Consider the following 26,753-nt stretch of genomic DNA (forward strand, 5'->3'; position numbering starts at 1 on the left):
ACGGGGAAATCTCTGGCAGTGTCGTTCCAAACAGGATTAGAATGAATCAATAGCTCCTTTGATAAGCACACTTGCTGTAGTTATTGCAATAGACAGACTCATTTTGTCAGACAGACAGTTTAAAAGAATACTTTACCTGCAAAATGACCATTTGTGTATCCATTGCTCACCATGTGTTGTCTTGAGTTTATGAAGAAAAGGTTGTTTTTCTAGCATGCCTCCATGGTGAGCAAAGAATCCAAAAAAGACAAACATTGTTCATGAGTTGAAGTAAAAGGGGAAAGTTGAACAACAGCAAAACTGTATTAAAGCATCCGTTACAAACTCTCACACAACTGCTGGAGTATAATCTAAGTCTCCATCCTGTTGAATGCTCAGTGCTTCACAAACACGTGCATTTTCACCAAAACATTACAATCTAAAACATGTCAGGACAAACAGCCGAGTAGCGTGCATGGACACTCGTGTGTCTGAAGTTTGCACAAGCGGAGCTCATACGTGCACGCTCAGACACCGCATGTGTTTGGGAAGTACTGAGCATACGACTGGAGAAATGAGACCTGAAATTATGCTGCATGTGTCGTGTAAGAGTTTTTAAAGTATTGGGGTTGGTTAATGTGGTCCTCAATTTATGATGAATATTAGCCCTTTTTGGGTTCTTCGTTCACCGTGGAGGTATGCAAGAATAACAAAGTTTTCTTCACAAATTCAAGGTCACACGTAGTGAGTAAATATTTATAGAAATGGTCATTTTGCAGCGGAAATGTCCCCTTAAGACTTTGCACATATATTACACCCTGTATATGTTAGCATTAGGCTTTTGATTCACTTTAGATCCATTTTTCCTCAGAAATATGAAAACAGCACAAAGTCTGGAATCTTCCCTCTGCCTCAGGATGTGCTGGACAGGAAGGGAGGCCTTCAATCATTACGATGTTTTAATGATCTGGGTGTCAGACCAAAAGATCATATCAGCCGTCTCTCCGCTCGTTATTGCCAGCTAAGGTGCTTAACTCCTCACCTTCACTTTCTCCTCCTCCCCTCGCTTTCTCTGTTTTCCTCTGATCTTTATCTCTCTGTCATTCCATCACACAGATAACTGCACACTTTTGTGACTTTAGAAAGTTGTCAGCCAGATTCCCCTAAAAACATGTCTCGTTATAGAAGTTTTACCTTTTTTTTTTCATTTTGGGGTAGCCAAGCATGACTGTCAGTGTGTCGCACAGTATAACCTCGCTGGAGTATCGCAGCTGTTTGGAGAAAAGCCATTAGTTGCTTGCATTTGTTGTTTAAATGCAAATCTGACCACATGATGTGACTTTCAAATGAAGTGATTATAATCATTGGGAAAATTATATTCAAGACAAATGTTTAACTGCTTGGCATGCAAAATGCATTAAGCAAATGTAAATGCAGCAACTGGACCATTCACACTTTAGAAAAAGTAATTTTTAGTGTATTTCTGCTTCAGCAAACATTTGTGCTGCACCCTGACAGATTTTCACCCCCAGTTCTGTCGGCGGATACCCGACCAGTTACTGTCTCCACGGGCTACTTCTGATTCCTGCAACACAGCCTGAACCGCTTTTGTCTGACAGACAAGAAATGATCATAAGACTGTGACCAAATTCAAAATCTTTCCTCTGGAAGTAATTGGAGCCCTATGGGGTCGTCAGTTACACTGTGATGCATCATGCATTATGCATACATGACATGGCTGTAAAAGACTGTCCCCGATACCTGTATGCTAAGAATCACGGTGTCAGCCTTACTGAAATAATGACTATACATGAAACAGTTCCATTTAGCTGAACGCCAAAATGAACTTACTTATGTTTTTTATTCTTGTCGGGCTTGGTAACATCAGCTGCAGATAAGTGTACATTCTGGAGTCTCTAGGGTCTAGGGTGACACCAGTACCAATACCAGCACTCCTAACCCTTTAACACCTGGATCAACATCAGCATACAAATGCTATTCACAAGCACGACACCTGAGCGACTTAGCCAGAAATGTGCAACATTTAAGTAAAAGGGGACAGGGAAATTATCTAAAGTTTAGCTTTTTATTTAAAAAAGGGGGGAAATGTCCAGAAAACCGTATTTATAATTATCTAAATTAGATATTTAAAATTATGTTATAGAAAAAGAAAGGAAAAAAAAACTTTTTCAGTGTCATTTTCTTGTTGTTTTTTATTTTATTTTTTATTCTTTTATTTATTTTGCTTATCTCTATGCATATTTCTACCCTCTTCCCATGTTCTTGAAATAAATCAAGCCATTTTGCTCAGGTATGAAAGGGTTAAAGTGATATCAATACCAATAGTGCTTCATTTGATACCTTTTTTCTCTACTTCATTTGATACCTATCGTGTGAATGTAAGAATTCAGATAACTACTATCTACTAATTCCTTTTAATGCCATTTTGGTGGCTTCTTGGGACACTGAACTGCCGACTCCATCACATACACCACGCTCGCCTTTACCGCACCACAGGCTGTAAGGGTTAAAGCTGCTGGGGTAGCTGGCCAATCACTGACACCCAGTGCCAGGTAGTAACAAAATCTTTATTCATATTTGATTGGCGCTACCTAATTTGATAATTTCACCACAGTTCAGGAGTGGTGATTTACATGATTGACAGCTGAGACTCTGACTGGTTGTCCTCATGTAATATGGCCATTCAAAGCACTACAAGGCAAAACCAAATGTAGAGGAATCAGAGTTTAGATTATCTGTCTCGTACTGTTTTGATGTTGTGACAGTTTCGACAAACATGACAAAAACATTTCATTAACGTTATTAACTGAAACTTTTCTAAGCTATGAAAGTAAAGTTACACTCTACTTTTGATTCATAGTTAAAGTAATTATCTTTCAATGAATAATTAAATACAGTTTTCAAATGAAGTGTCCACCTCTGTTTATGAGATATGTTGCCAAGACAGGTGAAAACACAGATTGGACTTCTGTTTCATTGTTCATTGCACTGAGAAAGGTTTACTTTTTGTCGTGTGGCTCCAAAGTGCTTTCAAGTACATAAAGGCTCAGAATCCTCCACCTGCTCCTCACATTGTTGACTAACTCACTGCAGACGTCAATATATTTTCAGTCCAAGTGCTTGAATTCAGGTGGCAGCGGTCGCTTAATTTGTGTAGCTTTTCCACAATCAACAATCCGACAAGCACAACCACTTTGGCTCTGCAATTGGGCAATCAGCCAGGTGTGCACAGGATGGAGAGTATGCAGGGTTTGAACTTCTCTCCAAAGCTCTTTTTATGCTCTTACATAACTACTTCCGTCACTTTTTGTGTGTACCTGCAACACCATGAATGCCTTCAAGGAGGGACTGTCTGAAATTGTGCGCCGTTATCCCCATTTGTATGATTATCACCTCTCGTTCTGATGACAGGCTTATCGCCTTGCATTTGAGTAGTGCTATTTGGACCGACTATAAACACTTAGCGTTGACGGGTGACTTTTCTTATGAGCTAGTTATTTTCAGCCACGCTTCGGCTTTAAGGTCAGATTTGAGGCTTATGCACGGCTCAGTTAGAAATACACAAATGAAGGTATTTTTAATTAATTTGTGTCCGTGATGCTTCTAGAAACTGGAGCCAGAATGTCTGTGACTGACATCTGAAGCGAGCCAAATAAATCCCTAGGCTTCCTCAGCATTAACCCTTTGAAACTGGGGCAAATTGACTTGGTTTCTATGAAAACGCAGGCAGAAGGCAATGAGAAACTAACCAAGAATTTGAAAGTAGCAAAAAGAAAAAGAAAATTACCTGAAAAATTAGCACAGACAAAAAGACAAACAGTGAAATGGGAAATTAAAAGAATAAACACATTTACAAAAAAAAAACAACAGAGAAATGAGCTGAAAAATGCTTAAAATTTATGTTTATGTAAAATAATAATTAAAAAAAATTAGGATAAATATAAATATAGTTTTCTGAAATATTTCCCCTAGCTTTTTAAAATATTATAAAAAGATTTTTAAAATATACTGATGCCTTGTAATTTCTGGGACATTTCTTGCCTTTTCCCATGTCTTTGAAAGAAATTAAACTAATTTTGCTTCAAAGGGTTTAAAGGTTTAAATGCATATGAAAAGCGTCCGAATGAAGCACAAGGCAAGTGATGTCGCTCCAGGTTTAAAAGGGTTAAGACTAAGGCCTGTATGTTCAATGAAATCTGCTGTCTTGAAGATTCAGTCATACATCCTTTTACGTCTTCCTCCTGTTTTGTGCAGCCGATCACTATCTCATCTAATCTTAGCACAATGTTTCTGTGTACCCGAACTCTAATTAGGGTAAACTCTTTCTAGTCTGTCGCTCTCCACGTAACCTGCAGCTGTCTGTGCACTTGAGCTCACAGGAGAAGCTCACACATAAAGCCCCAGGTGATGAACATTGTGCCTCTTCTCCATCTTTTCATCTTGTTTTTCTCCCCACCATCAGTCTATCAGTGCAGAGAAATTAATTTCCTCTGCAGTGTAAACAAGAGCAGATTGGGTCCTAACCTCGCCGTGCAGTGCGTGTGCTCTTTGTATTGCCGTGACACAGGTCACCGACAATTTATGTCATTTGCAAAACTGTGTTCCCAGAAAAATGCCTCGTGTTATCGCCTGGGCCTGATGCATTCAGGTGTTCTTCTCCAGAGCTGAATTCTTCTTGGCTCTGCATACAGATTAGAAGGAGACGGAGCTGAAGTGTGGCAACGCATGAGCCTCATTTTGAACCCACGGTGAGGTGCATGTTGTGCAATTGAGTCACAACACCAACCAGGAAACTGAAATTAAATTAATAAATGTATTTAACAGGTGCCTTCCATTCCTATGTCAACAGAGATGTAGAATATTTATCGAAACAAATGAAAGCAATCCCCCGGACTGTTCTTATCTCAGTGAGATGAGTTTGGAAACAACAGCTGACAAGACAAATCCAACTTAAGGTCTGTTCACTTTTTCCTGAGCTTTCGGCCCGTCAACGGCAGACTGAATTTGCTCAGCTGTTGTGAAAGTGTAGATGTTTAAACCTTCCTAGCAATTTTAGGACTTTTCCTATCGGTATATTAGTGGGCAGTGTAACAGTGTGGCAACTAACAATTGTTTTCATAATTTATTAAACTGTTGATTGTTTTCCAGATTACATGATTAGCTGTTTAGTCTATAAAATGTGAGAATATGGAAAGTCCAAATATATTCAGTTTACTGTCATAAAGAAGTAAAGAAACCATAAAATATTCACATATAAGAAGCTGGAATCAGAGAATTCTTACTTTTTTTCTACAAAAATGATTCAAACTGATTGATCAAAAATCTAATATCTAAAGCTAGTTGGCAATTGATTTAATTGTTGACATTTAATTGATTAATTGCTCTAATTTGCACCAAACAAAAAGTGTGTTTGACCTAATTTTGGCTCTGGTTGAAAAGTTGAAAGGGAAGTTATTACAATTTATCCTCAACAACATTTTGTGTTCATTAAATTTTACTGCTCTCCACCCAATAGTTGCAGAGAAAGTTTAGCCAAAAGTGCAATATTACACTCATGCTAAGGCTGGAGGGAAAGTCAGGGGATCACCAAAAAACAGGGCACCATAAATGTGTTCACAAAATTTCCTTGCAGTCCATCGATATTTTAGTGTGGACCAAAGTGACGGATCAGCATTACCATCCATAAATCTTATGTCTTAAATCTTATGTATCTTATGATAAATATTACAGATGCACGATAATGATATCAGCACTACATCAATATTGGGAGATACTGACTTTAAAATAAAATATCAGAATTGGCCACCATGCTGATTTCTGCCAATATCTCAAACCAATTTAGTTATCTTTTTATATAAACAAAGTGAACATGTGAAAAACATCTACCCTGAGTTGAAGTGTTTTTGTTATTTTGGGCAATGAATGAATATTACATACATTGAAAAGCATTGTATTTTATGTCTCCTGGTGCTGGTGGGCCATCACAATAAGAGTATGCTTAATTGATGTTAATTCCACCACAGAAGAGACTTGATCTCTAAAATTAGGTGGAGGAAAAATGGATATACAGATATCAGTATCAGTTATCGACCAAATGAGTTGTTATATATCTCGGCATCAAAGATATCGGCATCAAAAACAATTTTATGCCCCCTTAATAAATATGCATTTTCTATGACTTAATCAAACAAAAATCGAGGGATTCCAGCTCTCTGTGGGCACTGTCTAGTCCTAATTCATTTTGTCATTCATAACCGTATTAATCGAGATGAAACATTGACAATAGGGAAAGTAATTATGTAAAATTAGTATGTTTTCAGTTGAGCTGTTCATCAGGGAATCACCTTTTTCATTTCTCTATGTTATTTGTGTTTCACAAAAACGTGCTTCTGGAGGCTCGTCCTGCCAGCAGAATTAGTGTCTGCATTGTGGAAGTGAAACTGAAGCTCTCACCACGGCGATATATTTGCACATCATTAGCATGCTGCACTCAAGCACGGGCACATGAGACAAACACACACACACACATCTCCACCTCATCCTATAAAAGAATGACACAGTGCAGAGTGAACGCATAAATCCACGGCTTGTCGGTCTTCTGTCTTGCCGTGACATGAAGGAGCTGACTCAGTCTGACCTCGGGGTCACGCCGGGGTCACGCCGGGGTCACATCGTGTCACTGCTATGTCACACCGATGCCTGGAATGTCAGCTATGTTCCCTGACACACTCGCTTCAGACCTTACATCACACATTCACATGTCGTTCCCACCAGCCCATTCATGCAGAAGAAAGAGAGGGGATGGGGGGCCTTTCCAGTCAGGGGTCTCATACTCCATCTCTCTCTCACTCTTGTTCTCCTCCTCTTATCCACTTTTCTACTTCTTCTCTCAGCCTTTATCTCACTCTGTCTCCTCCACTTGTAATCTCTCTCTCAAAACCCCCTTTTTCTCCTCCTCTTCTGTTATTCTTGACCCCTGGTCTTTTGGGGGCCCCTATAAAATGTTTATGTGACACACACACATATACACACCTCCTTGCACCCCTATAGCTCAACTGTAGGCTCCCGCTATGCTTCCCGACCACGAGGCCTCGATGCACAGAAGGGACCCTCTGTTGCGGCGCCATTGAGCGGGGGCCCATGATGTCACAGGGAAATCACCTTCATCTCTCGAACGCACACACACATTTCGCAGCCCCTCCCCCGCTCTCTTTTCTTCTCATCGCCGTGGTGAATGGAATTGCATGGCTGTGCAGTTCAATCACTGTCAAGTGCAAAGAAAAGGGGTCTCTTGTGCAAAATTTCATGATTCACAATTGATTAAATAGGGGTGTCATTTCATGGCTGAACAGGGAGGTGTGCGGAGAGAAGGGGGAGCAGGGGGTGAGGCTTTTTTTTCATGCCCTTGTGAGATATGGCTCAGAAATCGCTTGATGGGCCCCATTCAGAGCTGGAGATGTAAAGTTGTGGGGTTTATTCAGGGAGGAAAATAAGAGGCCGGTATAGGAGAGAGAGGAGGGGGTGGAGGGACGCAGTAGGAGCCAGTATCTTCTCATGGCTTGTTAAAGGGCTTTCATGCCCTTGAGAGATACGGACCTAATATACTGTATGTAAGCCGTATGATTTAGATTCCTGTTGTCATGTGGAAACTCTCAGGGTTCACCCAGCGGGGAGGCAGAGGAGGGCAGAGCACAGGAAGTGGTTTTTTGAAAATAAAAGACAAGGAAAGAGGATGATTTCGAAGGAGTGAGTGGGCGCATATCGTTTCACTGAAGTCCACAAAAGGACATTGACTACTGTAGTGTTGAGTTCAGAGAAATATTTCAGCTCTCTATTGTGGGAAGTGTATTGAGCTGCAAACCTCAGGCTGGAACCAGTGGAACCAGTCAGAACTGTGTGTGACCCTCAGAAGCAGGGCTGCAAAAGACTCAGATGACTTTCACTCGCCCTTTGAACAAGACCCAAAAATGAATAAGAAATTATATGATTTTAGATTTTACTTCATTATCCGAAATTATTCAGAAATCTGTCTTGCATCTCAGGACGCCTGCTGTGTCACATAAATGCACGTGAACACAATAGTAGAAACAATACTTAACCAAACAGCAAATTAGTAAAAAGTTACATGAAAATAACCTGAAAATAAGCAAAAAAAAAGGAAGGAAAAGAAAAGTAAAAAGAACACAAACAAACAAGAAAATGAGCAGAAAAAAGGTGATGAAAAGTTTAAAAAATTACATATTTGCATCTATCTGTCTGTGTCTGCTCAGGTTTAAGACGGGATAACCACAGCAATAAATGCTTTTCTTCTTCGTTCTTATGTTGATAAAGACAATTTGACACTACATAAGGAGACTCTTTATAATTTCCAGCTTACCTAATATCACATGGTTACTGCACACCGGTTAGCACAAGCTAAAGCAGCACCAGCTGTTAAACCGTCCTCACAAAGTCACACCGACACCAAAATGGCTTGACTTGTTTATAACTATTTGGTAACGTTAGCCACGTGGTGCTGACAGTTAGCCCTGTCACTGTGTGTGTGGGCGGACTCACACCGACTGTTCACAGCACAGAGCTCACACACCCACAGTAGTAGTCTCCCAGCAGTGAGGAGGCGGCGGGACAGTGGGGTGCGCTTGTCTTATGATAAACAGAGAGAGAGAGCAGGAAAGAAGGTGCTGAGCAAATCAATACTCTGTGTTCAGCTCCACAGTAAAATTATACTGTAGATGTTTTAAATAATCAAAGAATACTATGCAGTATTTGTCTCTTACTGTTTGTAAGAACAACATTCAAACTTGGCCTCGACTCATCGACACTAAAGAGGGAAATAAAGGTAGAGGGCAGGTTCTCTGCAGATACAGACACAGCTACACACTGTTAGCGGGTCAGAAGTGATGATTGAAAGGGATTTTTTAAATTTTTTTTAAATTTTGCCAAGTATGCCTTTAAGGAGTGTAAGTGTGCATACAGCAAGACAAACCTCCTGCCGGGTAAAAACTACACATTTAGACTTTGCAAACGGAAATTATGTCAAGTCAATTTGCATGAAGAGCGAGGGAGAGAGATCAGGTCACAAGTGGTCACTTAAGATGCACATAGAGACACACTCTGATGCCAGGTGTGAATATAGCTGCCCACTTATGATCTTATCACCCAAGATGCATGAAAATTTCAGGTCTGAACAGGCTCTGTGGTTTTTAACACTTAAAAATCAGCATCATTTTCCTCATCACTGACAGCTATGTTAAGTTTTGGACCTTAATGCCAAATTGCCCTCACTTTTGCACAGCCTGTATGCCTGTAACCAGCTGTTCCAGGACAAAACGATAATGCGCAACACCTTACCCTTGCAGGCCATGCCAGACAAGCATTTCACAATGTTATCATATAAATGGAAATTCATTAAAATTAAATTTGTGTTATTTTAAATTTGTTTTTGTTTGTGAAAGATTATCAAGTAGCATTAGCATGGTTGTGGATGACCTCTTTGTTTTTTGCGTGTGCAAATTTCACTTTTACAGTTTAGCTTTTTACACTTCAGCACAGTCTTTACTGTTCTTCTGGCTTCAGCATAGAAATCATATATTAACACACACACACTCTCACACACAGGCCTCAGGATAAATGTGACTTGCACCAACCAGTCTCACAAGGGACTAGTCTGTGTGTGTGTGTGTGTGTGTGTGTGTGTGTGTGTGTGTGTGTGTGTGTGTGTGTGTGTGGGGTTTTCAAAACAAGCTGGTGCCAAGGCTTAGCTGATAGGCTAATTAAGCTCACCACAGGGAATAAATGTTTCCTCTCTGCCTGCCATTTGTCACACCTGGCACGGAAATGTCTGTGTGCGTGTGTGTGTGTGTGTGTGTGTGTGTGTGTGTGTGTGTGCTGTGTGTGTGTGTGTGTGTGTCTGTGTGTGTCTGTGTGTGCCTAGTAATCCATCTATGTAAGCTGCTTGGATGCCGAGTAAAGATTTTTTAAAGGGAGAAGGCGAACCAAACCTTGTGAGACTCAGGCAGCCCGGCTTCACTTTTGCCACATGCTTTGGGGATTTTAGCTCTAACATTGTTCTCAGTGTGAGTTTCCTTGTTGTTGGTACACACTCAGAATAAATCTCTAAAGGTTATTTGAGGTCGCCTCTCAACTCCATTTCTTCTTAATCCAATTTAGGGGGAAAGTTCCAGAAGATATGAACACATTTACAGTATTTTCTTATTTTGCCACCACAGCGTTCACTTTAGTTCATTTCCACAACAGCCAGCAGATTCTAGATTAAATTATAGTCCATTAGGTGAGCAAGCATTTATCTAATGCGCTTTTGCAGAGGGAATTGTGTAGTTAGTGCAGTAGATGAATTTGCATAAAATCATCGATGTACGATCCTCAAAAGAGAACAAAATTTAATGTTGAAGAGTGTGAGCACAAAATATTTGCAATGTTATTGGTAATTTTAAAAATGGCATTGTTTTGTTTACCCTTTGAAAACCTGAGCATATTGGCTTGATTTCGTTTCAAAAACATGGAATGAAAGCAATGAGAAATTTACCAACACATGGCCAAAATACTAGCCAGAAAATAGTAAAAGTTTCAAGGGAATTGCCTGAAAATAAGCAAAATTAAAAAAAAAAAAAAAAAAGAAAGAAAAGAAAAGAGAAACCTAATAAAAGTAAGGAAAAAAACAAGAAAATTACCCAAATAGTGCTGAGAATTTTAAAAAAAGGAGTGTCGGGCGCAGTTACATAAATTTAAATATATAATTATAATAATTATATAATATGAAATATATACTATATAAATGGTAGCTCCTGCTGGACAGGTGAGCGCCTCGCATCAGTTTGTGAAAGTGTGTTTAAATCGAAGGTAGCTCCGGTTATCCATTAGAGTAGATGTATAAATGCAGTCCCTGAACTTTTTGATGTCACTTGAACTTTAAATAGTTATCCATGAATAAAGATATCATTGTTAATATTTGTCCTGCCCAAACAGGTGCGACAGGGCTAACAGAAGAGTGAGGGAGATGTTAATCCTCTCCGAGGATGATTTTGAGTGCACAGGTGTGAGGCTAACATAAGAGCTTGTCAACAGAGAGAACATAAATGCTTTTAGTTGGCTGAGGAAATATGCATACTCAAGCAGAACTTTTATTAGTTTAACCTTTATTTAACCAGAAAAACCTCTTGAGATTAAAAATCAAATTTTTCAAAGGTGTCTTGGCCAAGCCAGGCAGCAGCAAAAGTTACAGACAGACATCATGGACCAAAAATACAAAGTCGAAATATATACAACTCCAGAGCAATATAAAACACAAAGAGGCCACAAAAAAGGCACATTTTGGCAAAACACAAACACCTTACATTTTTATGTTTCAAACATATATTCAAATTTCTAAAGCAACAAAGTATATAAGCTGACTTTGTCATTAGAGGTGGAGGGGATGGTGACACCTAGTTGAGACACATGCCAAGTTTCAGACTGCTGTTGGAGAACAACAAACAACCAAAACCTTTCTTTTCTTTTTTTTATTGAGTCAGTAGTAGTGGCTGTCATTCCAGGAGCTTTTTATCCACAAAACTTTGGTGTTTTTTGGTGACTAGTTAATCTTTTTAGCCAGGATTGTGCTGTGAAAAGCATTTTTTTTTTAACAGAGACATTGCTGTTTTTCCAGTGGTGACAGTGCCATGAGAAAGGGTTTTTTTCATACCAGCATCCCTGCTTTTCCAGCAGAAATAGTGCCACAAAAAATGCTGGGGTTTTGGGTTTTTTTTTTTAGAGACAGCGCTGTTGTTTTAGCAGGGATAGTGCCATGAAAGTGGTCATTTTTTACTAAAACGTCACTGCTTTACCAGCAGGAACAGTGCTATAAAAAGCAGTTTTTTTTACTGAAACATCATCACATCAGTTCCAGCCAGGTTTTTGCCACCAAATCTGTTTTTTTATGGCCAAAAATGATCTTTTCCTAACCACAAGAAAGTGTTAACCAGTGTTGTTGAAATGTAAAGTTTCAGTGTACCTGCCACATAATAACACACAAATGTAACATATCCATGGTTTGCAGATACGTAGAATGGCAACATTTTTTTCTGGCGATTTGGTTGATGTTGTAATGCAGTGCAGACATATTGAGAGGAAAGCAAAAGTATTTTTAAATTTCACTATGGTCTTGTCGGAACTCCTCAGAGAATTTCCCTGTAGTTTTGTCTGTCTGTTTCTTCATACGTGTCTTTGTGCGGAGTTTTTTTTAGCAGCTTTTCTGTATATAAAAATGTTACTTGTTTGAGAAAGAGGAACTCTGTCTGTCTTCGGCACGTCTGTGGTTACTAGGGTTGAAGTCTTGGGGGTTTTTCTGGGTTTTTTTTTGTCTCCTTGGCCAGTTGAAATCCGTGCATGCAAACGCGTTGTGTAATTACAATACGAGAATATCCAAGAGAAGTGGAAATTCAACAGTAGCTTGTGAAGTCACCTCTGCCCTGTGAAAAACCCACGAGTCTCAACCTCGGGATCATTGTCTCTGGAAGACTTTGATCTCTGTTCGGTGGTTTCAACAGCAAAAAGTCGATAGCAATCATTTGTGTGTGTAAAAAGATTCCTAGAGGAGAAGCATTTTTATCATATTTTTGCTTCCTTTTCAGATAATGCATCCTTTCTTCAAATTTCATTTCCCTCACCTAAAGCCTTTAAGTAGTTTTCAGAGGTTCTCGCTGTCTGTCTTCTCGAGGTATTTGTAGCACATTTGCACACACAAAGACACACATCCCTTTTCACCACTTTCGCTCCGGGGCTTGTCGCAGGGCACACAACAAGAGGCTTCTGTGCATACCAAACCCAGACTGTTCATTCAGAGCTGCCGCTAATCGTGCATTTGCGCGCACACACACGTACACACTTACATTACATGTGACCAGCATTCCTAAAGTTTTAGCCGTTGGGGGAGAAGGGGATTGAAGGGATTGACCAAAAGGGAGAGAAAGAAAGGGAGAGAGAGCAGCAACTCAGGAAACATTCATAACTAGAAGACAGAAAACGATGAAAACCCTCGAAAGTGAACCCAAGCAAGATCATTTTTATTTTTATTTAACTAAAGTTTAGATCCTTTTGAAAGTCTATATTGTAGACCAGGCCTATTTCACCGTATTTCCCTGAGCTAGTATTCTCATGATGTTTGTACTCATGACAAAACACGCCACAACATTCACAAAACTTTTATTTTTCTACATTACAATTTACATTTACTGTTACATTTTTACAACTTCTGCTTGTGATCTCTCTTGTTGCTTTCTCTGTGTAAACAGTGTTCTGAGGACTGCAGAATTTACTCTTTTTTATTTTTAGTTTAGTTTAATTTGTTTTTCGTGAAATTTGACTAAGACATGTAAAATAAAGTAATTTTGATAAAATATCATTTTAGGCTTAAGCTTAGATTTTGTAAAGTTTCCTGACAAAGGTACATGTCACACATGATGCATTCAAGGACCATCAGAAATTTAAAAATCTGCAATAATTTCTGTGTTTACATCTTCTGACGATAATAAGTGATAGAATTTTATCTTTTTTTTTTTTAAAGAAAATATATACCTTTCAACCCTGCTGGTTGGTTGTGGGATTCAAGGCAATAAATAAATCAAATAAATAATAATAATGAATAAATAAATTTGAAGGATATAAGATGACTGTTATTTCTCTGATCCTCCATGATAACATTGCCACAAATGATAAATAATGAGCTTTACATTATCAACAGAAGGAGAATGATTATGTATCCTAGCAACACATGTGCTGCTCAGCAACAGCCGTAGTAACTGAGCATTCACATGAACTCACATTGCAAAGACCAGGCAGTTTAGTCTAGGCTTTAGTTTAGTTGGTGCAAACGACCTAAAGGAAGCTCAAAAACTGGTCTGCAGACCGACTTAGCAGTTAGGACCAGGCTTAGTTAAGACCAGTTGGAGTAATCGGCTCCTGTTATGAAGGCTATATTTGGCAAAATGACCATTGCATGATTTTTTGTTCTTCTTCCACTTTTGAATTTTATTTATTTGTAAACAGAATTGATGTCTGGGGTCAGGATGGGCAGGGGTTGGTGAGCAGCCAGCTGAGCACACTCACTAAATATCTCAGTTGTCACTGAACTGAACCGAAGCTCACTCTACTTCGCCAGACTTTGCAAATCTCTTTGGATAGTGTGTGATACCTTAACTGTGAATCTGGGAAAGCAGAGTACAGAGCAGCTGCTCTCGCCCCCAAACTCTCCAGCTGATAAGCTACGATAAGTAAGACTTCTAAGAAGTCACTAAGCATTTAGGTCGTCCCCGCTCTACCTTGGCTCATTTCTCCGCGAGGTGTCCTGAGGTGCTCGAGCAGCTGTGAACCAAGTCTGTCAGTGTATCAGTCTCCCGTGTCATGCCAGACGCCACATCTTGCTCGCAGTATCGCAGGGACTCAGTCCAGGTAATTAATCTGAGCTCGTTAGCCACATGGCAGCCAGGTCGTAGCAGAAGCTGGCCCGCACGCTGCAGAGGTGACTCACCCACTCACAGATAGGAAGTACTGTATTTTTTAACCTAATTTTACATTGTATGGGAGATCCCAAACTTTCCAAATGTTGGTGAAATTTTATATTTATTGTGAAAGTCAATGGTTTCAGAGGTTAAAACTATAGCAAAACATGAAATCATTTTTATCATTTTCATGTACAAAGAAACAATTCTGTAAAACCAAAGTAACAACGCTTGTTTACAGCCAAACTACCCTTCACAACAAGTTACAGCGTCCCAAAATTTTATGTTTACAGAATATTCTGGGACTAAATAACTTGTTAAAGATATTATTTTGCATGTACACACGTAGCTGTTGTTAAGACTTTGCTTCTACAAAAATGTGAACAGGTTGGTTTGTTCTGTAAAAAGGTAAAATAATTCTCAGAGTTTTAAGCTCTGAAACCACAGATATTCACAATAAATTTGAAATTTTTTAGATCATTTTGTTAGAAATTCACACTTTTCCAGCTTTAGAACGTTTGGGATCTCCAATAAAATTTAAAATGAGGTTAAATGGATTTGAGCAACATTTAGCCAAAACACAAGAGCCAGTGTATTGTCCAGCAGAGTTTAAGAAGTTACTAAACGTATGTGCATGGTGGCTGTCTGCATGGCTGTCACCAGCTTGCGTTGACAGAGTACGCGCTGCTGGCACACGCAGTAGCTTATCTCAGCTGGGCCCCATAGGAATGATGTCTTTTAAAGGGAGCGGGCTGCGAGGGGGGGTGAAACTGATATGTGCTGCTACCTTGCTCTCCCTCACATCTACCTTGGGACTGCAACAGTAAATGATGGCATTAAGGAGGAGGGGAGGGGGGCGGGGCAGATGAACTGCTTTCCTTCTGAGAGCGAGGGATGATTCGTGGGCCAGGGGAGGAGGAGAGGGGTGAAGCCGGACAGGTGCTGAGAGAGAGATATGTGCTTTTTTTCTCTCTGCTGCACAGGAGATTGGGGGGAGAAAGGGAGAGAGGGAAAGAGAGAAAAAAGGACAGGTGAAATATTTCCCCCTGTGGCAGAGGAAATGGGGGAAAGTGGAAAGGGCCAGCTCTGTGTTGAGAAATGGACTAAACCATTCCCGGAGGGGGTGCTGAAAGTCCCAGCCCCACAGGCCTTTCTCTAAATGTACCAACCAGTGATGGATGATATGAACGTTTACCCCCTCTGCTTTTTCCTCACTCCTCAGCAGAGCTCAGGGAGGCCTGTTTGTGTGTGTATGTGTGCACAACCGGCACACCGCATGCCAGGCAATCCTGGCTTGGCCTCCTCGACACTCCCAGGGAGTAGAAAACATATCCCCTGTAACAATCGATAGCTACCCCCAGCTCCCAGCCCCATCTGCAGTCCAACGCCAGCTCCTATCTTCAATGGACGCCACTACTATTAATTCTGTGCCCCACCGCTTCCTGCTTAGAGCCCGGTCTCTGAGATTAAAGAGCAACACAGCGACTGGAGTCCTTTGCTCACAGGAGGAGGGAGGAGAAGGAGGGAGGAGGGAGCACAGTGTGAAGATTGTTTATCCAGAGGAATCTCCTCAATGCCAGCTTTATAAATTCTACTCATTTCCACTTCAGGGCCACATGGGGCTAACCTCCACTCCTATCCGTGTCAATTAATTTGCAACAAATCAACATCTTTGTGATGCTTTTTGCTTTTTTTTACCCAATGACAATTTGTATTTTGTTATATTTTCTCTCTATCTGACTTTTTAACTGCTGTAAATTGTGAATTTCCCCACTGTGAGATTAATATGTCTTGTTTCGTCTCATCTCATTAGATTTAGTCAGATTGACTTAGTTTTCTGAAGGTGCTAACACTTGCAAAAGGTAATTTCTCTTGTCTTTTTTAAGTTGCAACAACTGCATGAAATTAAGTAGATACAGCTAAATTTCAAGTAAACTTAATACTTAATATAAAGTAAACCTAAATTAAGATTTATAGTTATATTTACCCTTATTTTTCAATGCAGGCAGTTTCCAAGGTTATTTTAGTGTCAGATTTTACAATGTAGTAGCTGATTAAGTGTTGAGTCATTTATCAAACAAAAAACCGAAACATTTGCTAGCTCCAGCTTCTCAAATGTGACAATTTTCTGGTTTTGTTTGTTTTATGTGATTGTAAATGAATCTTGGAGGGATGGGAGGACAAAAGACACAGCATCACCTGATTGTGACTGATTGGGCTGTTGCCAAAACTCATAAGGTTTTATTTCTTCCTCAATATTGCAATGTGCTCCTCTGATTAATTACTGCAAGTGAACATATGATGTGATCAATCAATCAATGTCTCCTGTTGAGCTGAGTCACTTATATCTTGCGTTGCTATCAGTGTCGTTACTATATTAAAGCAGTCATCTCGCTTATTAGATACGTGGCCCTTGGCTTTTTGATGCAGTGCCACTGCTTGCTTGTTTTGCTTAAAGGAATAGTTTGACATTTTGTGGAGTGCACCTGTTGGCTTTCTTGCCAAAATCTGGATGAGAAGATTAATAGGAGTTTGAATCTTTCAGTATTTCATGATTCCACTTGATTTTGATTCTTGGAGTCACAAATTTGGCTTAAACTAAATTCTCTACTTGATTTTGTTCCACTTCTTTCATCTCTTGGTGATGGCGTACGATCTGAGCCTGGGCATTTGTACTGTTTTTGAGGTACTTGACCTTTATATTGCAAACATGATATATTAAATGAGTGGTGTAAAGCTCCTTCTCCTGAGTTGGTTTAAGTTGTTCTGAAGTTGTGACTTGCAGCTCCATAGTCCATTGCAGATAGACTACCAACTCTGAGAGCTAACATTAGCAGCGACTGACCAGCCTGCTTTCTGCAACTCCAGCTTTCATAGAATCTATGTAACCTATCACTACGTAATCTACTATGGAAGCCAGAAAGGGCAAACAGCAAAAAAACACTACCAGTTTCTCAAGACTGATTTTTTAAGTTGTAAATTTATACAGAGTGAGTTGTAGAGGCTAATAGTTTAGATTTTTACATGAATTAAGTGATAGATTTAGTTACAATTGGACTCAGGCTGGGTATTGTTTTGAAATTACAATACCAGTACCAATACCTATAAAGTGGTACGGATACCAACAGGATACTTCATATGTGGCTATTGTTTTGGTGGCGTGTTGGCACCGTACTTGACATCACCACACCATAGACTCAGTGGGTTCCAGATGCTTCTGCTGCAGGAGTGAGAGTCCACTCGGCTGCACAGACAGTTACTGATGTTAAACCCTTTAATAACAGTTAAGTGTTTTTAACAGGTTTAACATCAGAGTCAAGACGTTTCAGTGTCAGTGTGAGTTTGGACTGTTAAATGGCTCAGTCTTGGATATTAGTTGCTGCTGGTGTGTTAGTTCATGCTAACTTGGCAGATGTTGAACTGAGCTCCAGCAACAGCAGCAACAGGGACAGTTTAACGGCCCTGTGTTGTATGTTATCTGTGGCTGCATTAGCTTGTGTTGATTGAACCTGAACTTGAACCTTAGCAGGCATGAAAGTAAGAAGTATATTGCCCATAACGCCAAATTAATCCTTTCACAAGCAATAAAATCCTGCAGGAATTGCTGCTTTCTGAAATCGTGATGGACTTTTTTTAAAAAACACTTTTCTGATCTTGTTTAGATTAAATTATAATTGGAAAATAGATTAATTGATAGTAAAATAATAATGTATTGCCTTACATCAATCCTTTATTTTATACAACACAGACAGACATGCCACAGGTAGGCCTCACTTGGCATCACTGTGGATATGAGGCTGTGTGTATAAAGAGGGGCTTGGCATACTTATTTAAAGATTTTGTATATTCAGTGATAAGAAAATATAGAGAATGCTTCATCAGCTAACATTTACTATCTCTGTGCTGTTAGAGAAGTAGATTTGTTACATCAATTTGAGCTGAGGCACTGGGGCACTGTTGTTTTTAACATTTGCTCACTTGGGCATTTTTCCATTTGACTGTGTCCCTCATCTTCTAATGTCTCTCGCAGTGGGACTCAAAGCGAGAGTATCCGTTTCTCTAGGGCAAACACATGCTGCCTCGACTTAACTTGCTCTCTTCGTCTTTTAAACGCACACACACACACAAGTGAGCACTTTGAAAAAAAGCCACAAGAAGCAGTCACTGTACACACATAATCGTGAATGCACACAGACTCATTTTACCTCTGCAAACATCCAGTGACTTGCACTGCATGGATTAGCCCCCTAAAGCATTCCCTTTGAAACTCAGCAAGTAGGGATTTCTTTTTAGGTGATCACTGGCCTAAGCAGCTGTTACACGCAGGATTAGCAGGTTCTGCCATTCAGACAACATGGTCTGTTTAAACTGGCGGGGTGAAGGAAGCAGAGAAAGACGAGGAGGGGAGGGGAAGGGAGAGGTTATGACAGGCGGGAGCAGGAATGGAAGTTGAGAACAAAGAAAGGAGAGACAGAGGAGGGAGAAAAAGGAGGTGCAAGAGATGTGAGGTGAGGAACAGATTATGAGGGATGGGGAGTGAGATGTGGAGCAGAAGATAGGGTTGGGCTGGTGTGAAAATTATTAAACTGGTTTGATATTAAACCAAACACCAGTCCGGACCGGTTTACCAGATTTTACCAGGTGTCCCACTTGCCTCAGCAGCGGCTCCTCAGTGGTACATAATGACAACGTGTCCCCAACAGCAAGCGTCTATCACGTAGCATTGCATAACATCGCAGCTCTCTGTCAACACTGAAACCATTAAATATTCACCTCTCTTACTTCATGTAAACAAACCATGTAGCTATCAGCTGTGCGCTTGAGATCAGACTTGAGACGTAAAACGTTTAAAAGATCGGTGAGTAGCCTACTTGTTATCTTTCTGTGTTTGTAATCTTTATTTTTAAATCAGATAATACACATTTTATATTGTGATATTTACTTGAAATTACGTACAAGATAGCTAACAGCAAAAAACGTTAACTTAGCTTGTTTTTAGCGGCGGTGATTTACCTTAAAAACTTATAGCTTTCCAGCAGTCTCCCTCCAGTCAGCTGACACAAGCTGATTGGAGGGAGATTGCTACATAACTAAGCTTTGCAAAGATTACTCCTCATTTCAACCTCATGATTCAGCAGGTTCCACTGCAGTGTTTTCAAAGCGAGCATCAGATATAGATAGACCGGGTGTCACCAGACTATCGCGTGGCAAATTTGAGTTGGATTTGCAATGTGGTAGGCTACTTTTAAAATCACCAGAACATGACATAATTACAAATGCAGGTTCAGCCATTTTGCATAGTTTTAACTGGTTTAAACTCGCACACTGGACTTGCAAAACTGGAAATCAGCCCAACTCTAGCAGAAGGGAGTGAAGATATGAGGAGAGGAGAGGAAAGAAGGGGAGAGGAGAGGAGAGGAGAGGAGAGGAGAGGAGAGGAGAGGAGAGGAGAGGAGAGGAGAGGAGGAGAGGAGAGGAGAGGAGAAGCTTAAAGGTATCCGTGTTTGTGAGAACCAGACCTCTGCCAAGGAAGCAGCTTAAAAGGGAGCTGACAATGACAATAGTGTTTTGTGTCCTCTGTTTTTCATCCTGTTTTTGTTCCTTGTTTCACTGCTATAATATCATCCCCCTCCTGTCTCTCTGAGTGTGAAAGTGTGTCATCCAGCCACCTTTTGTAATTGTGCTGGTACAAGGTGTTTGCAGCGAGGGAAGGTTGATGGGCTGATAACAGGCCTGGCTTTAGGGGTGGAAAGACATTTCCATGCTGCCGCGCCTGCCTCACAATAGCATCTCACTTGCTTCCCTGTGTCTCTCTCACCTCTCCTGCTTCCATTCTGTCTCACACACCTCACACTGCACTCTCCCTCCTCCCTTTTCCCTTCTTTTCTGTGAATTGTAAATGGAGAAACACATCAGGGATCCCTGTTGTTATGAGCTCTATCTTTCCTCGGCTGCTGTTTGTCATTCCGTTCCCTTTTCTCCCCCCTCCGCCTCTTCTCTTGTGTCTAGCAAGGTGTGCAACAGTGGCGTGGCAGCCAGTCAGCTTTCTTAGTTTTCCGTTTGATGCATCGTGGCACATTTCACTGGAACACGCCAGCGCTTCCTGGGAGCAGAACTCATGCCTCGTGTCAGCGCTCTGTCGCCTTGCACTCCCCACTTTCACTCATTACCCTTTTCCCTCTTTCTGCTCTCCCATGCGCCCCCTCCTTTCAGCCTATTCTGCTGGAAAGATAGGGAAATTGTACATTCACACGTTCACACACACACACACACACACTATCTCACATATGCAGACGCACGGCGCTGACAAGAGCAGCCTTTTCCAGTCACACGCCATACCACTAAGATTTCTTCTCATGTGGCTCTGCCGGAAAAGGAATCGCACACATGCATGCACACACGCACATAAACACAAACACCCACACAAACTCACAGTCATATTCTGGCCCTTTATCCCTTCTTGGTAATCTGTTTACGGAGTGCTGGGCCCATTTGAGGGAGAATTTAATTGAAACCGGGGCTAATCTGATGATGGCACGGAGCGGCAGAGCCCTCGGCCCTGCATCACCTCCAGTTAGGTTGCACCTTGTAGTCCCCGCTCTCAATACCTTGCTCCTTCATTTCATGCCTCACGGTTCAATGCGGAGCTGCCCACTCATACATTCAACATTGATTGTTAATCCGACATTTGATATGCACCATGCTCACTCAATTCTGATCTTGTTTTTCTTGTTTGTGTCCTCCCTCCTCCTTTTTTCTCACTCCCCACCTCTTACCCAATGCCTCCCTTGTCTCCCTCCTCCCTCTCTCTTTATCCAGGATGGATATTACTCCCACCGACCGAAAGAGAAAAGCAGAGTGGACAGCAACAACGAGAACTCTGTGCCCAAAGATTTTGAGAACATAGACAATAGTAACTTTGGTGCGCGCTCACAGCCACACCGGCAATCTGTTGGGGCCACCAGCAGCAAGCAGCAGCGGGAGCATCTGCAGGAGAAGGCGCACGCCCAGCAGCAGGCCTGGCGGGACAACTCCCCGAGTCTGGGCCGCAGCTCAAATGAGGTGCTGCCTGTAGGCCACCAGCCGCTGGCGGTCAGCAACAACGCCTCCTACCCAGGAGGTCAAGGTGTTGCTGGAGTGTCGCGGCAACACTACCGTGCCTCACAGGCCCAGCAGGCGCAGTCACAGCACAGACATCAGCACCCGCACAGGAGGCAGGCAACTGCGGCGCCGCTGGAAGTGACCTACGACCAGCCACCCAAGTGCGAGATCAGTGGGAAGGAAGCCATTTCGGCTCTATCCAGAGCCAAGAGCAAGGAGTGCCGGCAACAGATCGCAGAGGTGTACTGCAGACACAAGGAAGGGCAGTTAATGCCGGAGAAGGTCGCTCGCTACTGCCCCCTCGAGGGTGAGTCCATCTTTTTAATTAATTAGATATATTATTTTAATTTTAATACATATTAATGATATGATTTCAGTGCAAGATTATTCAAAGAGGGGGTGACCTCTAGCTCACCTGGTGGTGTGGCGAAGTCCTCTACCTGGGTCTCAAAGAGTAAACTACATGGGAAAAAGGATGCTTAAAATAGGTTTAATAGACAGTAACATCTCTCTACTGCACACAAAATGCCACAGAGTGCGAGATGCCATATGGGACTGCACACCAACTAAGTATTCTGGCGGGACATCACTGATAACCTCTCTCTTTTGGACTGCCACATCCAACTCTCACCTCCACTTTGCTTACCTGGAGAAATATCCATAATAAACAAAAAAAACATCCAGATTAATACTCACCATAGCGCTAATCATTGCAGCTGTCTGCACTGTTATAAACTGATTGGTCCAGTGACTGCTGAGATGCACCTCAAATGACATGACAGTTAACCTCCTTGTGAGCATGCACGTCAAACTTTATGCTTGGCACTTAAGATGTTTTTTTCACTTGATAGGATTCGTGCAATTCTGTTGTACACGTACAATGACACTTGATGTTTTCAAAGCTACGTTTCATCACTTGTAGATACCGGCGGGCAGTGTAAACTATGTTTCTGTATCTTAACGCAGCTAGCTGTCTGTCAGCAAAGCCAGCAGAAAGTAAAATAGAAGGCAAGACATTTACAATACATAAAATTACAATTCATCACCATCGCAGGATAGCACTTTGAAATTCCACACAAGAGCTCATTGAGTCATCGGCGCATTAGACAAAAAAGGAAAGGCCTAGTGCGTTTCACTTTTCTTTTTTTCATCAAAATTACTCTGTTAAGAAGTTAAGGGGTGTCGAGCTATTGAAAGCAAAATTAACCGAAACAGACGTCTCTACTGCAAATGCAGCATTTACGTGAAAGCGTATGAATCAGAAAAGGAGCCAAGTTACTTTAAAAAAGCTTTACAAATAGATTGAAAATCAGGAGATCAGTAAGCTAAAAGATGTTTTTGCTTGAGTGATAATTATTGCAGAGTTACTAAAGTAAAAGATACAAGAAAAACTTTCTGGAAATAATGCAGACAGGTTGTCAATTTTCTTTCCTCATATAGTTTGGCATTTGACTGTTTTTCCATTTTTACCTTTGCTCTGCTGTACAAGTTTTTTTCTTACCAAAAAAAAAGGGGGACATAATATCCGCAAAGCCAAGTACAAAGTGTGGTCTGACCAGTCAGGCTTTAGTGCACGGTCAAATATTTCCTGTTCTCGTAATTGCAATTCTCGTCAAAGGCAAGAAATTTCTTTTTTTTTTTCCAAATATATAATTGGTTAAGTAAATTGTTGGAGAAAATGGGAAGGCTGCTTGTATTGTCTCCAAATTGGTTTCCAATTTTCATTTGTTTAGTGAAGCTGGCCACAGAACACAGGTTCTCCTTTCTTTTTCTCAAACAGACAAACACACACACAGGCTTTTTCTTCTCTAAGACTTTATGGACATCTGCAGTCTGGTTGCGGATTCTGTAAACATAATCTGTTGCGGCTGCCGCCATCGGTGGGCAGCACGCATCAGCAACCATGTTGAATCGAACAGCACGTACACACACATGCGTTCACACACACAGGAGTGGACTGAATGCAGCGTGTGTGGACAGCAGGGGAGGAGGAGAAAGCTATTATACATCCTGCCTGTTCTAGTCAGATACCTTCCTGGCCCTCGCTCCCTGTTATTAGAACTCGAGGAGGCACCATGACTTAGCAACTTTTGTACATTCCCCTTCCCAAGAGCAGGAGTATCGTTTGTCTGCGCCTAAGCTCCTGTCATCTCACACAGCAACTCACCATCCCACTCAAACTGACAGTTTGATCAAAGGAGACAAAGAAATTGAAAAGGGCTTTCCCCTGGTGGCTGGGCTGTAACAACACGACAGCTAAATTAAATCACTTTTCTTTCTTACTCTCCGTCTGCCTGCCTGCTGCCTGCCAATGTGTTATCTCTCTCTCTCTCTCTCCCCTCCTCTGTTCCCCATCCCAATTCAAGTCCTAACCTTGTTAGCAGAAAATTGTCCAATTTGATTTGATCGGTATGCTGTCCTTGAGGCCTTGGCTAGATTAGCAATTGTGATATCTTTGGTATTAGCATTATTGAATACTGGGGGAACATGTTTAATTTCTTTGCCTCCCATATGCTAACTTGGCCTATAATGATATAATAGGCTGCATTGCTCCAGCAGGCGTGTCACTGTAGCTGGCAGTAACCTTGTAACCACATAGCTTTAACCTGGTGGCCTTGTACTGAAAAAGATTTGTGTATGAAGTTAAAGCTGCTCAAATCAATGTATTTTATAACAAGGATAAATTAAATGTCTGAAACCATTTTTGCAAAGATATTGTGCCATAGGGATGCTGCAAAGTCCCTCTTCATGCTGCTTGCATAATTTTACACAGAACCAAACTATCAACCTGCTTTGAGGGCCACTTTCAGAAAATGGCAGGAGGCCAGGGGCCCCAGGACCCCCGTACATGTTTCTCAGATGTAAGGGCGTTTCTCAGATTTTAAGAAATTTCTTAGATTTTTGAGGACATTTCTAGAATTTTAGGATGTTTTCAATGTTTTTGGACATTTCTTGGATTTTGGGACATTTCTAGGATCTAAGGATGTTTTAAGGATTTTAGGACATTTCTAAGATAGAAGGATGTTTTAAGGATCTTATAACATTTCTAGAATCTTAGAACATGTCTAGGATTTTAGGACATTTCTGGGATTGTAGAACATTTCTAGGACTTTAGGGTTTAGCTACGACCTCTGACAGAGGGTTCGGGGGATCCACCGGGGGCTCTTTTTATGATAAACAAGCTCTATTTTGATGCTGCATTATGCACTCTGGTAACTTATGTATACTAAAGTGAAAAAACAATTCCCAATTTGGATGACTTTATTTTTATTATTAATTAGAAAATGGCCCTCCAGCATCTTATCGGGAGCCAGATTTGGCCCGGGGGCCTTAAATTAAGTGCCATTATGGGATGTGCAAAGGTTCACATACAAATATGAAATGTACATACGATGTACATCAGTGTTGTGTTTGCTCAACCCAGAGTGGCCAAAAAAAATCTGTCATTAGAGGATTAAAGAAAAGGAAATGACATTGGTTATTGTATTCATATAAATCAAATCTGCAGATATGATTTATAAGTCTGCAAACCTGCCACCGTGAATGGTTTGAAGGAGCAGACGCCATCCCCGAGACATTTTCAAATGCAATTTGGTACAAGCCCTTTGGGATATAGCTCAGCTCTTGTTCTAACCTCTCATATGAGCAGTTAAGATGGAGGGTGGGTAAGAGCCCGAAGTTACACAAGATGATGGAGGAAGAGAGCGGGGTGATAGCAGATGAGGGAGAGGCAGTTTAAAAGATTGATGGCGATGGGAAGGATGATGAAGAGTGATGAGTTCAAGAGCAGGGCTTCTGGGGTTTTTTTCTGTCGGAAAAAAACGGCCTGCAGTGTCTTCAGGTGCAGTCTGTTCAAAAAATACTACGCGTGCAGATAAACACACATGCTCGACAAAACTGACATTGAGATTTGAGTTCTCGCACACACACACACGCAGCGGTGCTCATTAGTTCAGCTAGCTAGCATAGCACACACTCTCAAAGTGCTTTGTGAAGCGACTGGCCAATTATCCGTGTGCAAAGCAAACCAGTGAACCTTCTTAGCTGGCCACCAATTACCGTTCAATCTGATACGGCCCACAGCAGATTTCCCCCCTGAGCTGTCACACACACACACACACACACATGCAGAGAAAGAGAGGGAGAAGCAAGAAATAAGTATGAGTGACTGACAGGAGCCACGGCCAATTGGGGCCAATTGGAGCCAAGGGAGCGTGTCATTAACCCCAACCTTGTGGTCAGCCTTTAAACAAAGTCATGTTGGACACCTGTCCTTAAATTTGAATGAATAAGATTAGTTGAATGGGAGGGACCACGCTTTCTTAGCTTGTCTCATACAGAGAAGACATGTCAGACACTTGCCTTTAAGTTTTGAGTAATTACAGAAACTATAGGGCCAGACGCGGAGAAGAGCCGGGAGGGACATTTTTGAGGAAACGTAACCCCAGGGGAATAAACAGCTCCCACCTCCCTCCACTTCCTCTACATCTCCAGCAAAGTTGGCCTCTTGGGAACTGAAGTCCCAAATTATAATCATTAATCTCCTTAAGGCACGTTCGGTGAACAAACATGTCTCACAAGCTGCACATTTGCCGTAATAACTGAAGATTTAAAAACAAACAGTGTCTTGCGATAATGTTTTGGGATTTGATGTTGCAGAGCTGCTTCGAGGAAGTGTTTTTTTTGTTCTCAGGTTTTGAAGTGCAAGTGTTTGTTTTTGAGCGGTTAAGGGTGGTACAAAACCACACAATGGAGCTATGCGAGGTTACCAATGGCTCTCCAGAGATGGTTGGAATTGTTTAATTTGATAGTGGCTTGGCAGGCCGCGACCGGAGGTGGGTGTTTGCCTGCATGCTTATTGTTGTCATTTGTGTGAAATCCAAGGCATCTTCTGGGAGTTTTGCCGGAGAGGACTGGTGGCATTTTGTCAAACCGTGCTCCACCCTGAAAGCCCCAGAGGAATGGCTTATAGGATTCCTGTCTGGGTGAGGATAGTAGTTACAGTGTGTGTACTGTCTGGTTCAAATTGTCATAGTTCCAATTCAATCACATAAGAAAATGGATGAGTGAGTCATGGCTTTGTGGTTATGCTTTTTTGTTCCTCAGCAGGGCTGCGATAGCTGGATGAGTTTTTTATTCTTATGTATTCATGTATTT

General features: G+C 41.2%; 1 protein-coding gene across 1 annotated transcript in view; it reads left to right on the forward strand.

Annotated features, from left to right (window-relative positions):
• Positions 1-26,753, forward strand: part of xylt1 (xylosyltransferase I) — a 109,263-nt gene that overhangs the window by 33,166 nt on the left and 49,344 nt on the right. Inside the window, exon 2 of the mRNA XM_042485290.1 lies at positions 21,315-21,903. Coding sequence (XP_042341224.1) covers positions 21,315-21,903 — 589 coding nt within the window. The remainder of the gene's footprint in view (positions 1-21,314; positions 21,904-26,753) is intronic.

Source organism: Plectropomus leopardus, chromosome 4, assembly GCF_008729295.1.
Source record: "Plectropomus leopardus isolate mb chromosome 4, YSFRI_Pleo_2.0, whole genome shotgun sequence".
Classification (NCBI taxonomy): Eukaryota; Metazoa; Chordata; class Actinopteri; order Perciformes; family Serranidae; genus Plectropomus; species Plectropomus leopardus.